Source organism: Pezoporus occidentalis, unplaced genomic scaffold (assembly GCF_034315485.1).
Source record: "Pezoporus occidentalis ecotype Australia unplaced genomic scaffold, CSIRO_AGI_Poc_V1 ctg93, whole genome shotgun sequence".
Lineage (NCBI taxonomy): Eukaryota > Metazoa > Chordata > Aves > Psittaciformes > Psittacidae > Pezoporus > Pezoporus occidentalis.
In genome coordinates, this window is record NW_026916294.1 from 47,071 (window position 1) to 62,313 (window position 15,243).

General features: G+C 43.9%; 1 protein-coding gene across 4 annotated transcripts in view; it reads right to left on the minus strand.

Moving 5' to 3' along the window:
• Nucleotides 1–148: 148 nt before the first annotated feature.
• The window catches only part of USH2A (usherin), a 372,227-nt gene continuing 357,132 nt past the window's right edge, over nucleotides 149–15,243 (minus strand). For 2 of the 4 annotated variants that reach the window (XM_062605800.1, XM_062605798.1), the window contains exons 65-73: nucleotides 12,900–13,109; nucleotides 10,897–11,135; nucleotides 10,118–10,335; nucleotides 8,039–8,215; nucleotides 6,581–6,664; nucleotides 4,704–4,948; nucleotides 3,237–3,308; nucleotides 2,715–2,948; nucleotides 149–728 (exon numbers count right to left, since the gene is read on the minus strand). In XM_062605800.1, coding sequence (XP_062461784.1) covers nucleotides 639–728; nucleotides 2,715–2,948; nucleotides 3,237–3,308; nucleotides 4,704–4,948; nucleotides 6,581–6,664; nucleotides 8,039–8,215; nucleotides 10,118–10,335; nucleotides 10,897–11,135; nucleotides 12,900–13,109 — 1,569 coding nt within the window. In that variant the 3' untranslated portion in view covers nucleotides 149–638. Of the gene's footprint in view, nucleotides 729–2,714; nucleotides 2,949–3,166; nucleotides 3,641–4,703; nucleotides 4,949–6,580; nucleotides 6,665–8,038; nucleotides 8,216–10,117; nucleotides 10,336–10,896; nucleotides 11,136–12,899; nucleotides 13,110–15,243 lie in introns of those variants that run through there. The other 2 variants (XM_062605802.1, XM_062605801.1) reach the window with 2 other exon arrangements.

Below are 15,243 nucleotides of genomic sequence, written 5' to 3' on the forward strand. Positions count from 1 at the left end.
AATAGAGGGTGGGTTAGGAGGATTTCCATCTCTGGCAAAAGCATGCTTAGATTTAAGCATGAATGAGTGGCTTTTTTTAACTTTTAGCTGAGAGGCTGGGGAAGGGCAAGGGAGAGAATATAAAAGTTAAAGCAACTCCATACGAATTCCTTTATTTGCTGTTTATTCACCTGTGCATGAACACAATTTTGTGGTACAGCTTTGTCAGGCCAGGAAGAGCCATGGCTATCCTGCCATGAAGGCCCCTTTTGGGTTTTGGAATGGTAAAAGACTTCCTTATACCAATCATGGTACCCCCACAGCCTTCCTCAACTGTGAAAGTTGGGTGAGAGACAAAGGTAAGAGCCTCATGTTCACAGCCTTCTACCACTGTGTGACTTAGGGATGTTGAAGCTGTTCTTTTACCTGTATGAGGTGTCTGTGCTAACACACAGTTTTTACTATACATTTAAAAACATGGTGGAAATAAAAAGACCAACTTACCCCACTTCTCACACCCTCTCAACAAATAGTTCTACTTATTCCCATAGTGGGCACAGGGTGGGGAAATAGCAGTCCTATCCCCTCCCCGAAGGCCATGCAGGCTGCTTTTGGCAAGTTACCCACTTTCCATTTTCTAAAGAAGGTGGCTGTGTTCTTCAGAGGTGGGTGTCGGTGAATGTGGTGTGCTCCTTGGTGACTGTGCTGAAGCCTTTGATGACATTGACAAGATCTTCTTCATCTACATACTGTCAGGAGGGAGAAAAGAAGAGGTATGTAAGCCAAACTAAAGGAGATTCCTTCATTTCTTTCTTCCCATCCCCTAAAAAACGCTTCTGAAAGTCAGATAAATAAGTGCATTTCTACCTTTCAACATGTTTTGCCATTCCTCCTAGCATGAGGTAAGAACCTACAGCATTCAGGCACCTGAATCCAAACCAGCTAGGTTTTTCATAATAAGCAGTAAGTTAAAAAATCAATTACTGCATGGATCAGATGATAAATGGTAAATAGTGTTTGTTGTAGTGTGATGGGAACTTGTAGATATGTATTTTTCTTTTCATCTTTCCATTTGATGTCTTGTATAACAGCCACATCTCCTGTGATTTAGGTAAGATTTTGTTCTTCAAGCTTCTAAAGGAGGGCCTGAGCTTCTTCCAACTGCACTCATGCTAATGCTTTGAGCCAGGGAAAGAGTTGGAAGCAAGAGAGAATTAAACTGTTTCCATAGCATAAAGAGATGGTTGCCAGCAGTGTTACTGCAGATACGTGTCCTAGGCCACTTCAGCCATTCAGTATATTCATTTGCAAGGTGGACAAAGGGGTGAACAAAACTTGCTGACAGTCCTAAGCTACTGAATGTCTTAAAGGGGAGAAGTGAGTGAAAGCATTGCAGCATGTGTATTTGCAAACTAAACCAAATCATGGTGTTAGCACAAGATAAGCAGGTAGAGCAAGAGTTTCTCAGCATCAGGAAGCTGTTCCTTTGGCTATGGAGCTCCTATAGAGCTACACCCTGGATGGGCTGTTAATTCCAAGGAATTAGATCATGAGGATGTGACTGGTAGCTCAGAAAATGACTCTAGGCTGAGTCATACCACTGAATAAGGCAGTCCATGAGATGCAGAGTGCAGCTGAAGGTTAATCTGTACTCAGGGGTTTACCTAGAGCTAAGTATTGCTATATTCTTACTTAAGCCTTATCAGCTCCCTTGGTACCAGCACCCCTGTACTGTGGCATGCCTGGATATTCCAGCCCTTCTAGCTCCTTGGTGTACTGTAGGTAAAAGACCAAGGAAGCTGACTGGATTTTGTGCAGACTGTGCAGTTCACTCTGTATTTTTGACAAGATCCACTTGATCACTGCTTACTCCTTGTAACTTTTTACTACCTCACATGTCCCTCTTTTAGGAGCCTTAAGCAGCTCTTTCTGGGAACAAATGTGTCTGGCCCTGAGCTCCTTCCCACACATTTGCTCAGGGAAAGGTGGAAGCCAAGGAGAGTAGAGGTTAAAAAGCCTTTTTTTCTTGCTGACAAAGAGGAAGGGAGGTTGCTGCTGTCCTTGAGAATCATAACTCATAGTATCTGTGTGTTCAGGTCCATGCTAGTGACACTGGCCAATCCTGTCCTCTCCTATATTAAAGGACAGATACTCTGCCACTCAACCTCCTCCTAGTCCCCTATAGGCAGCGTCTTAAGTCGTTTGTCATGAATGCCAAAAGATCTTAGCATTCACACAGTGTCTGCATCGTGACGGAGCAGAGGACAAAGCAGGTCTTGTCAGCAATTGAGTCCAAGGTCATAGCTCAAGGAACCTAGAACTAGAAGCTTCTGCTGCTGGCACAGGAAGCTCCTGCTTTTGGCACAGGATGTGTGGAGGATGCTAAGACATCCCTCCTCACACATATGCATTTACTGAAATGCAGGGAGAGAAAAGCCTGTGAGTTAACCAAATAGGAATTCTTCAAGGTGCATATCCCTGGTAGCCATGATGTTACCAATTCAGTGGAAACAGTAGACAGATGCATGTGGCCCCCTCACATCATTTAAGAGCACCTGTGGCTCCAGAAGAGAACAGTGAGGCAGGAAGCATTTTGGGGATGTAATGTCTGACCATGTCCTTCTGGCTGTATCTCCAGCAGCTTTTGATATTTAGACGTTTTCAGGATTCCAGTGAAACAGGCACATCACTATGCACAACAGCACCACAGAGGAAACAGGAGTCCTTTTCCTTACCAAGCCCCGACTGGTAGTGTGATGATTGTGAATAATGGCATCCCAAGGTGGATCTTCAGCAAAAGACTTCTTGTCATAGAGGCTGAGTAGCTGGCTTACACTACGGTGCAGGGAGGCTTGGGAATAGGTGCGATTGAGCTGGCTCTGGCTTCGTCTCCTTGCCCCTGATGCAATGTGGATGCTGTGGTTGCTGGGAGAACCACCAGCTCCTGGAATTTTTGTATCAGCCAGTCCCTAGGAGGAAAATACGAGCTGATATATCAAAAACAATACAGCACGATCTCAAACACTTCATCTGAACAGAACGAAGGCAAGAGTAGAAGAGAACAGAGAGCCCCATGCTTCAAAAAACATGCACAGTTAGAAGACACAGCAAGGTATGTTAGCAGACTTCTTCCTTTCAGGCATCGTGACTAGTTTCACCCACCAGGAGACACATGCAGTGTCAGATGCCTTTGTGCATGCTCTTTATGTCATCCAGGACATCACACACCTTGCAGCTCTGCAAGCTAATGACTCTACCTCAAAGTGCATTGTGTAACTCTTGAGAGTGACACTGCTTGATGAATCAGATGTGTTGGCAATGGTCTCAAACTGAGATTAAACAGAGGAAGGAAAAGCATTAGGGCAGGGCAAGGTGCTGTGCAGGTGCACTCTGTTCTTTACAGAGGGTGTGAAGTAGCTGCAGCTTTGTGAAGGGGAGCAAGGTAGCAGGATGGGGGGGAATACGCGAACTGGCAAAGATGAGGCACTATGTAATGTTCACTGGGGCATCAAGAGCCGCATGGACAGCCAGCACTGCTTGCTGCATGCCACTGACAGAACAGAACTCAAGTCATTTTGCCACTTAACAGGAACTCTATCCTAACTTCTCAGACTAAATCCTCCAATTGATGTACTGTAGAATCTATTAAGTCCATGAGCTTCTGGAAAAAAAAAAAAAAAAGGAAGAGGCAAAGAGGCAGAAACATGGAAAGTAATTGTGCAGGCATACCAACAGCAAAAGCATTTTGAAGTCAAGAGGAACAACACAGCGTGACAGACAGTAGAGAAAAAGGAATCAAAACCATGAGACCAAACAAGAAGTTTCTTAAGCTCTTAGCCTTTGCCAGGACAAGGGGCACACTGGAAATTCCATTGTTTCCAAGAGCTCCGTCATTGAGGCACAGATGCAGCTTCTTGTCACTGAGACAAAAAGGAACAGAATGTGTGAAGAATGCAGGAGTCACTACCCTGCTTGATGGCGCTCACAGGAGAGAGAAGCTGAGAAGTGACAAGAAAAATCATCTCACAGGCTGTGCCTGGGAAGAAGCAATGGAAATAGAAAGCACTGCTGCTCCCACTCTGAGCCTCGTAACAATTGCCATATTCCTGTTTGGTAGGATAGCACTGCTACTCTGCTACATGGTGGAACATGTTCTTTATCCCCTTTTTTACTGAACTATAACTTGTCTTAATAAAAATGATACAAATCCTTCCTCTTTATTATAGTCCTCTTCCCACCTCTCTGGTGGACTCACACATTTAGAGAGGGTCCTTAGCACATTTCATGGGTATCTGACAAAGACTGTCAGATTGATGCTGGTTAGTTGGGGATACATGAAAGGTTCCACTGAAAACCACATTTATCACCTACCTCCTCACAGTATGCCAAGGCCTTTTGAGCTCTATTGCAGATGTCAGCTAACATAAGGTGGCATCACTGGCTTTGCATCTCTGTGACTCCAGATCCAAAGTTTGTCTTAGGCATCAGAAGCATTTCAGGATCTGCAGACCAGGCACCATAAGGCTTCTTTTTTGACCTGTAGGCTGGCTTTCTATGCAAGCATAGGTACACACATTTCCTACACTGAGCAGCTTTCACTTGGTAACCAAGAGTGCAACAAAGCAGGGGAATGAGGAAGAAATGCTCTGTGTGTGTTTTTTGGGGATGGCAGATGAAAGTATATCACAATACTGTATACTCAACATTGCATATACCAAACGTACCGGGTGGTTTTCACCTGATGAATACACACTCATTGGTGATGTTCTTTTCTGGAGTGGAACTAAGGGAGGCCTGTCTCGTGCATAGGGCTGCTTGTGGACTTTCCTTTGAAGAATTAAGGAGAGGAGAATAGCCAAGAGGATCAAACCTAGAACTACCATCAGCACTGCAAACCACAGCTCGTTGTAGAACTTCGCACGTTTGGACTCGGCTTTGTCCTTCTCTCCAGGTGTTGTCAAGATCAGGCCTGTAAAAATAAAGAGGGATTAGGGGGGAAAGAGAATGTTATTTCAGAAAGCATTTAACAATATGCTATCCCTTTCCTTGCTAATAAATTAGGCAGAAGTTTAAGTGATTTTGTCGTCACGTGCTTTCTTGCACTTATATTCAAGGTGGCATAATGGTTCAATATGCTAGCGGCCTATAATAAAAAGCTGACTACCCTCAAGAGACCCTACTTAAAGTTCTGGTATTGCTGCTTAGGCTGGAAATCACCACTGCATCAGCAACTCTGGAGAAAGGAGGTGGTGAGGGTGAATTGTGAGGGGAAAAAAGGGCTCTCCAAGTAACCTTGAAGAGTGGAAACAGATTCGGTGATTTCAGAGTGGTACAGACAAGAGGACATTCTCTCCAGCACTGTGTAGTGGAAGGCCTCTCAAAAAGAGAGAGGGAGGAGGAGTTAACTGAAATGAGTAATGAATTAATACAAACAACCTGAAACACTTTATTCCTCCTTCCCCCACCTGTTAGAGAAAAAATAGCCCCTTTGTTGGCTTTGCTCACATACAAGCATAAGAAATCTCAGTGACAGGATTTCCTGGTTGTCTGTAATCCCACATGTGTATCCAGACTCTTTGCTAAGAGATTTCCATCACCGTCGCTTGCAAAGCCTCCTCCGCAGGTTGCCTGTGGTGCTAATTGAGTTTGTGGTAGACTCTGGGTACAAGCAGCAATAAAAACCAAAGGAATATGATGGATGTAGAGCAATGGGCAACATTTTATAATGCCTTTACAGCAGCCTTGCTGAAATTCTGTAGGAGGATGGAGTGAGAACTTGAAAGGTATATGAGGGAAATGCAGTGTAAAGAATAATTGCAAAGACAAGACCCATCTATTTGAAGAAGCTGAAGATGATGAAACTCAAAAGATAAATTAATTAAAACCAGTATGTCAGTTAGTTAGAAATGGTTAGAGCTTAGCTTTGCTTCCCAGAAAACTAAGGAGTTAAAAAACCTGAAACTTTTTACCATTAGGTGTCAACTACTCAATGGACAACAAATGACTGACATGTCACCACACCATATTCCCTTGTTTCCACGAAACAGGCAAAGGCCTCATGGGCAGACGGTAAAGAGCAAGTGTTATAAACTGAGTCCTGACAATATAACTGGTTAGGAGAACACATCTCAGATGAAATTCCAGAGCCTGGAGGTTGGTCATATGAAAGAAGCAGGCAAGATGCTTCTTGATGGGGCAGGTGGGATGCAGGGAAGAGAGAGAATATGTATTTTCCTTGTCAAACTGAGGAAGAAAGTTGGAGGACAAGATTAGAATGCAAGACAAACTTAATTGGGAATTAAAACCTGTAAGAAAGCAGATTCTATTCAGCACTTCATTTTGAAGATATATATTGATGTAAAAATAGCAGGAAAATATTACATATGTGGAGTGAGGATCTGAAGCTGTTCATGATGTAAAGGAACAGAAATACATCCATGGCAAAAAAAGCACATTACCTACATCACTCATACTGTAAGGCACTAAGGAATCCCCTGATCCTGTGATGAGGTGCCATCCTGCCTGGCATGCCCTACATACTGACTTTGTACCACAAAGACATACAATGAATAGGTGGGGGGTGATTTCTTCACATATTTACCAGCTCCATCTCCTGCACTGTACTTGATGACTGGTGTCATGGCGCTCCCTTCATCAGTGATGCAGGTCACTTGGAACAACAAGGCTGAGCAAAAAAAGGTCAGAAAATGAGGATCAGGCCTGATCAGGGTCTCATCATCCCTTGTATGTGTGTATTGAACTTCTAAACTATGAACCATGGCAAACCATAGGGAGTAACCACTATGACGTTGTTCCTCTTCCACCATCCAAACCTCCCTCTTCCAATGACATGCAACTGGTAACTTTTAATTCATTCATTGTTTTGCCCTAAATCCCTCATACTCCATTCATGGCTGATTGATAGAACATTTTATGTTAAGAATCTTTGAGTAAAAAATAAGTATTAGCATCATTGCAGCAATTGGGAAGGTAAAAAATACATTTCAAAATCCTTTGACATACAAAAACCCAATGCTTTAAGACAGAAAACATTTCCTATTTGTTTTTCCTCTGTTGACAGTTTCCTTGTATCTTAAAGAAAGACTGCAAATGCCCAGAAACAAACTGCATTTCAAAACATGTCTGATTCCAAAAGCTACTGACTTAATTTTATTCAAATGGAAATTCAGGCTTCAGTCTTTTCTGAAGCTGAAGATTTCTATGCATTTTCCAGAGTGCGGTCCTGAAGGGTGGAATTCCAACACATCTCCAGGATTTGGACAAGCTTGACCCTCGCAATGAGCCAGAGCAGTGTCACACAGTTACAGAATCACAGAATCATTAGGGTTGGAAGGGACCTCTGGAGATCATCCAATCCAACACCCTGTCAAGAGGGCAGGTCACACAGAAACATGTCCATGGTGGGTTTGGGACGCCTCCAGAGAGGCAGACTCCACAAACCCCCTGGGCAGCCTGTCCTAGGGCTCCACCACTCTCAATGTAAAGCTCTTCCTCATGCTGAGGTGCAACTTCTTCCTTTTAGTTTATGGCCATTGCTCCTCATCCTGTTGCTGGGCATCACTGAAAAGAGTCTGGCACCATCCTCCTGGCACCTGCCTTTGAGATACTGATCTGCATTGATGAGATCCCTTCTCAGTCTGTTGTTCTCTAGACTAAACAGGCCCAGCTCCCACAATCTCTCCTAAGAGAGATGCTCCAGACCCCTGAGCATCTCTGTGACCTTTGCTGGACTCTCTGCAGCAGCTCCTTGTCTCTCTTGTACTGAGGAACCCAGCACTGGACATAGTGCTCCCGATGTGGTCTCACCAGGGTCAAGTAGAGGGGGAGGTACAATATTTAAGAGGAAGCTTAGCTCCAAGGCTTTTTGTTTCAAGCATCTGCTTAGATGCACTTCAGAGTGTGTGTAGAACACTCCTGTGCTCTTAAGCTTGGGATGGCTTATGGAAGGTTTTTCTTTAAGTTAAGTTCAGCATACAATACTATTAATTGAGCTCAATGGCCTTTCACAGGGAGGAAGCTGCGGGAAATTGAACCTGACTTTTGTCAGACGTCCTTGGTAAATACAGCTCCGTGTCAAAGCCACTGTAGATGCGCTGCCCGCTCTCAACCAAAGCGTACTCCTTCAGGCGGCCATTCAATACGAAAGTGCGGCTCCAGTCTATGTGGATGGTGGATAAATTGCTGACAATAGAGAATGGAGCCATGTACCGAGGTGCTGCAAAGGAAGGAAAAAAGTTCATTTCTAGCCAACAGGCACGACTGAGTTAGCACAGAGGAGATGCTGCATGATACAAGCTCTCTGTCGCTCCCTCTCTCTCAAGTACACATGTATGAGTAGAAAAGATACAAGGAGAAAAGAGAAAGCTGCTGTAGCATGCCAGACTCTCCACTGAGAAAGCAGAAGTATATTCTTAAATTAAAGACTTAGAACTTCCTTTTCATTTGTGCATGTGGTACAGACACCAAAACTGAATACATTAAATTCTAGCTAAAGGTGTGGGATAGGGAGACACAGGAGGTTTTGTGAGTTCAGCTGCAGTATGCAGGGCTGTGGGAACTGAACTGTTAAGGAAAGGATGCTGGAGAAGACTCTTCATCAGGGACTGTAGTGATAGGACAAGGGGTGATGGGTTCAAACTGAAATAGGTGAAGTTCAGGTTAGATACAAGGAAGTTCTTTACTATGAGAGAGGTAAGGTGATGGATCAGGCTGCCCAAAGAAGTGGTAGATGCTCCATCCCTGGCAGTGTTCAAGGCCACGCTGAATGGTGCTTGGAGCATCCTGGTCTAGTGGAAGGTGTCCCTTCCCATGGCAGGGGGTTGGAACTGCATGAGCTTTAAGGTCCCTTCCAACCCAAACCATTCTGTGACTCTTTTTGTAAGCTCCAAAAAATTACCCATGGTAGTCTTTAACACATGTACATACATGAAACCATGGGGTTCCAGAAAAACAAGAGCAGATGGCAGGCAGAGAGTATAGAAACCCAGAACTCACTACAGGGAGGAAGAGTTCATCAGAGTTGGACTCAACAGCTTGTTGACAAAAGGCTTCATTTACATTTGCGGTGGTCCTTTCTTGTGGCTTTGTGCCCAGTATGTGCTGGATTGCTCATAAGAAAGCTGCACTTTGCTGCTAACTGCCCACTGTCACTAAAGAAAGCCTTCCAGGCATGAGGAAGTAGACATTCAGAGTGACTCAGGAGGCCTGGTGTGAAGAGGTCAGCAAGGCAAGAAAAGCAAAATTGAAAGGAGGGCTGTGGACCCAGTGGGTAGGGGTTTAAAAATGGCTTTCAAACCCTTTATGTGTCAGCAGTTCCTTATGAATTTGCTCCATTTAAAAGTTCATTGACATGCAGTTTAATAAAACACAGTTTTAGAGATAAGGACTTTTTTTTCTTTCTGTGGTGATATTAAAGAAAATCTGGGGCTGCCTCAACTGAAATTTTCAGCTATCAATGTAGCAGATATTACTACAAATTCAGTTCTAATGGCAAAATCTATTCTGCCTCTAGGCACAGGTCCTGCATGTTTAATTTCCATGCAAACCACCACATGGTCTTAAAGTACTGCCTGTTGTGGTCATATAGATGATAGCAATGAATTCTTAGTTCAGTGTCAACAAGGATCCAATAATTCAGATGACATCCAAGGAGCCCTGGCAGAAGCGTAGCATGAATTAGGACAGGAAGATTGTTCCTAAGAAGAATCACCAAGTCTTTTTCAAGATCTCCCCTTTTCCCAGGGATTATTTATGGTAGTGTATCTACCACCATGTTATCACCCTTCTGGTAATACTTGAACATTTTGTTTTTGTTCTGCAGCTTTTCTGCCCATTTTCAGTAAAAGAAAAGGATTCCAGTCTCCCGAGATAGAGGATGTGACATCAGATGATGAATAAAGAAGTGTTTTTGAAGAAATGAGCAATCAAGCTCAGAGCAGAATTTCAACGAATATGCAGCAGAGGCACAGTGACCAGGGACACAGAAGAACAGGTTTCTGGGACATCATCTTTCAGAGGAGCGGAGGAGTTAGGGTCAGGAGTCAGGCTGTATTTTGGTGCTATGCAGCCCCATGCATCAGAAGCGGGCACTTCTCAGTGAACCATTTTTCATACTCACGCTCCTTTTCTGTAGTGAAACCAATCCATTCTGAGGCACTGCTGCCAACAGAGTTGTAAGACACGACTCGCAGGTTGTAAGTTGTGTAAGGCTCCAGGTTGGACACGTTGGCACTCTGTCCTTTCCCTGTATACTTCACCTCAGTTGGGCCAGGACTGCAAGCCTTCACTGCTGGCTGTAGGTTCAAGGGACAAGCCATATACACATGGAGCTCATAGCTGTGAAGAAAGTTGAGATTTTGATTAACGAAGAGCCTAAATAAATGACAACCAATCATACATTTCATCCATTAGGATGATGCCAACTATTCTATGATTCTATGATTCTGTGTCTGGCTACTGGAGAAGAGATCCTAGTTTTTCTCTTGGAGATTTTGGCCCCAGCTGTAAGATATCTCTGAGCAATCATGGTTGTAAGCAAGTCATATGCATACTGAAAACCTGATGGCAGTTGCCTTGCTGCTCACTTCAGCAAATCAGTGCCTAAGTCACTACAGGATGCAGATGCCTCTTTGCTGCCAGTTTTTCTCACAACATTTTGGCTCTGCAACTGCAGACTATTACCTCCGCTCACAACAGCTCATCCTCTTCACCTTCATCCTCACCCAATATCCTGCTCAGGACAATAGCAAACACCTCCTAGACAGTATTCAGGCCACAGGTAATACCACCGCCAACACGGAGAAGAAGCAGCATGCTACATGGCAATTCCAGCTCAGATTGTTTTGCCACCACCTCTAGCTGATGTGCTAAGCTCGGCTGGGTGGGTTTGTCTCCTACCTGGTGACAATGCCATTGGGTGACTGAGGTGCGCTCCACTGGAAAGAGGCATTCCTGGAGGACACGGTGCGGATCTGTGGTGGAGGCTGTTCTGAGGGTGGAGCCGGCTGTGTCGTGATTTGGGCCATGGGCCCTTTGCTGCAACAATTGAAACACGTGCAGGCTTCCACACCAATGGAGTAGGTGGTAAAAGGCTTTAACCCATGTATTGTTTGCTGGGTGGCAGTCCCTTCTGACAGCTGTAAAATGAAGAGGGGACTTGTCACTCTTCAAGCACCACAAGTACTAAATAAAGAGTTATGGAGGTGAATTAACTCCAGAAGAAGATGGGCATGAGGTTCTGCATGTCCTTTAAGTCTGACATTAATGCAGCTGTTGTGTACTGGGAACTCTGCATTCATTTTTCTCCCGTTATGAAGTTAAAGGGCACTGTTCTAAGGGAAAGACCATGCCATCAGCGGCCCCACAGATTTCTTGAGTTGAGCTGTGATGACTGTATGTCAGCTTTCAAATGTCATTCATAGGAACAGAGAAACAGAAACTTTAAGGAGAAAATTTGGGATATGTGGTATTGAAGCAAAAAAGAACTTAATGTATAAAACAGCTCCGTGATAAATGTGCTAGCAAATACTCGTCCATATCTCACGAGCTTCCTCAGCATCAGTACAGGATTGGGCAGAGTGACATGAATGTGCCCAGTGGGTCAGTTTACTCACAGACAAGAGAATGTGCTTTCTGATAGGTACATCTAAGTTGAGGGCCAAAATAATGCTACTGTGCATTCAAATGTCCATGGTGCTGGGCAAGCCTGTTTGTTAGGAAACTCTCCTACACCCAACAAGGGAGACCTGGCACTTCTGGCAAAGGAAATGGTGCCCTCACTCTGAAACTGCTCACAAGAGCTGCCACTTCACATCATTGCTGGGATCATTTGCAAGTATAGTTCCTTAAGCCAAAGAAATAAAAGGACGTAGAAAACACCAATGAGGGGCAACATCTGCTCCCATTTGGCAGCATGGGATTTAGCAGAGTGCAGCAAAAAATAGGAAGGAAAGAGTCAAGCAAGCAAAGGGAAGCACTCTGGCACAAAGCCAGAGCCAAGCCAGCAGCATGGCAGCTTGGAGGGGATGGAAATGGAGGCACCAACCAGGTGAACTGGCTGAATCAGACACAGCCAATTGCATTGGGTGGAATGAATGCATAACGTTCAATTGGTAGGCAGCTTAAGCTCACAGACAGCACTGATCACATGGTAAGGAGTCCCTAGCACTTCCAAGCTGAGCTGGGTGGGATAAGGGAAACAATTCTATACAAATGTTTGCCTACTTTTACAAAACAGTGTTATGTAAAAAAAGTATTCAAGTAAGTATTTTGAACTGATTTGGTGGTAACTGTTCCGGGCACCTTCCACAGTCCTAACCTTTCCCCACATCTCCCTATTTTATAATTCTAATGAAGCCCTGCAGGTTTCCTAAGCGAAGACTGTCATTTCTGGACACCTAATAGTGTCTAGGCTGAGACACCAAACATAGAAAAAGTTGCTTGGCTACTTGCACTATTCTTCAGTGCTTTACTATGAAATACTTCTCAACAAGAGCAATTTTAAGGGAAGCTCATGTACAGCACTTTCTTTTCAACTTCAAATCCAAAGCACACAATCATTTTCTAATCCTGCAGTTACCACCTGCACCATTTAGACTGGTGGGACCTGTCTTGGAAGTATTTCCTTTGGACAGTACCCCTGAAAAATAATTCTGATTTCCATCACACTGTCACAGCACATTACCATGTCAGAAGCATTTAATGGTGAGGTTAGTTCCTTGAGAAGCAAGTTTAGATTAATGAAAGCACTGGTGGTACTTTAGCCAGACAAGAGCATTGCAGAGCATTAATGAGAGGAAGACAGACTGTAATCAACAGCAGCAGCATTTGAGGACAAAATTGTCAAAGCTAGAAAATAGAAGCTCGGATGGAAGAAGAGAAGCGGTGTTAACAATACTCACCACCACATCAGTCCCTCTGGTATTATTAGAAAACAGCCTATAGATACTGACAACCCCATTTGGCTTGAGAGGGGGCCTGATGTTCACCACAGCCACTGTGGATGCCACTGTGTCAAAGACTGGAGCTCCCAGACCCTCTGGAGGTGCAGGGCCCGTGCGGCAGCGGGACCAGCCGCTGGGTGTCCGTCCTGCTGAGTTCACTGCCCAGACCTTTGGGACACACAACCAGAGACACTGTTAAGCACTTAAGCCTACAAAACATCCATGGTTAGCCAAGGATGCTGCCAATGATGAAAAAGACACAGCGCAATGACTCCTATGCAGAACGTCCCTTGACTGCCACCCAGCACCAGTGTTGACCCAGTGACTCTCTAACAGAAGAGCAGAACATTTGCCACTGCTACGTTTAGGGAAAAGAAGCAGATTTCATGTCTCAGACAGTGTGTGCTCATGTGTCTTCATACCTGATCTCCATGTTGCCACCATGCGTACAGGACTCCTTGAGAAGCTGTGATCGACAGCACAAGTGTTTTCAAAGAAGGACATCTGAACAAAAATACTGATATCCAGTCCTGCCTATTTCTCCCTTCTATACACTTTCTTCATGTATGCAAGCAACCCTAGTGAATTCAGCCTGACATTGTGTGACACTTAAGTTATCTCCACCTTGACTGAGTCACACAAGCCAAACTCCGGTTATTCTTTAAAACTGGAAAGTTTTACAGGAACATCCTTCTCTTACAATCATTAAAGTATCAGTCACCTGGCAACATTTTCAGTAACCTGCAATATAAATAAAGCCCACTGAAATGTATACTTAAATCAGCACCTCTGATTTACTTTTACAACATTTGCTTATTGCATGAGCACAAAGGCAACAGCTTCAGTTCCAAGAGTTCAAAATCGAGCAGCTTGAATTAGGCCTGATTAAACCCTATATGTCTGTATGAACTATGCCTACTGATTTTGTCAGCTACCCAAAACCAGAGTGATCTGCAGACTACATAAAACTCAGCACTTATTAAACACACTCTCCAACAAATCTGCATGAAAATTAAATTTTGCTTTCATCAAGGAGTGAGTAAACATATGGAAGGATGTATAATCTTATTTATCAAAAAGCATTTGTATAATTAAACACGAATATCATAAAAGGTTGCCTTAGGTCGCTATTTGCATGAGTAAGTAATTTGTAGGATGTCAGGTACAATGGACAGAATAGATGGATGCATGAGTATATAGGGTTAAATTAGGCTCAATATTAGCCAACCACATAGTGATCAATCAGAATGATAGATCTAAATGGCAATACAAGAGGACTGTCTGAGTGACTTTTAGTATAAGTATTCCTTAGTAAGCTTTCATGTTGAGCAGATCTAACTACAGTAAAACACATTCTTATGTGATTTACTCTGGGCAGAGGTCTTGGGACTATGCCTTAACAAAAAACCAGGAGGTTTAGAAATAAAAGAACTTCAAAACTGTCCATGGAGTCCTTCCAACTTGCAGTGTAAAGTTCCAAGACCACAGGAAGCTTCACAGGGAGCCTGGGGAAGCAAAAAGGCCAAAAAGCACCACAGTGCCTTTTAATACTGTGGTTCTGCCAATTACAAACCCAAAGTTCCTGCCTGATTCCAGCAGCACCATCCAGTGAAACACTATTTAAATACAGATGATGCCCTGCGAGGGCAAAAGATTTTAATTTTCAGTGAAATCAGTAATATATCTACCTTGTGAACTTTTCATAAAGACAAACTCTGTTCATTTTACTGCAGCAGGTCAAACCTTCTATCTCAGTTCAGTTGCAGCTGCTACAAAGATATACCCACAGCCATTCATTTCAAGGGGCATATTTCTTTGTGGAAAGAATAAGCTACATATGGAAAGAGCAGCTCTGGCACTGACTCAGCACTGACCTGAGCTCCAATGCTCCAGTTAGTTATATCTGGACCTTAATGAGCATGGAGCGTAACAGTGTTGGACCTGACCTGCAAGCAAGATGTCCACAGCAAAACTGAACGCAATGGCTTACAACAAAGGCTTCTGGTGTAGCACGGGAATTCGGCCTCAGAATGGGCCCCCCTAAGAAATTTGGAGGGGAGAGAGATGCAACTCACTCAGGAAGCAGATGCCTCACTGGGGGTTGGATGGAGATATCCAACCGTTCCCCCATGAATTCCTCTCCTATCACCAGTGCTTATACTTTATCTTACAGAAAATAAGCCTTATTTCAGCAAACAAGGGCTCTGTCTTTCAAAACACTGTATTTGAACACAGGAAAAGGGGATGCTTATCCTCCTCCATAAGTGATTAAATGACTCCTCCAGGAGGCAGGTAATGTAGG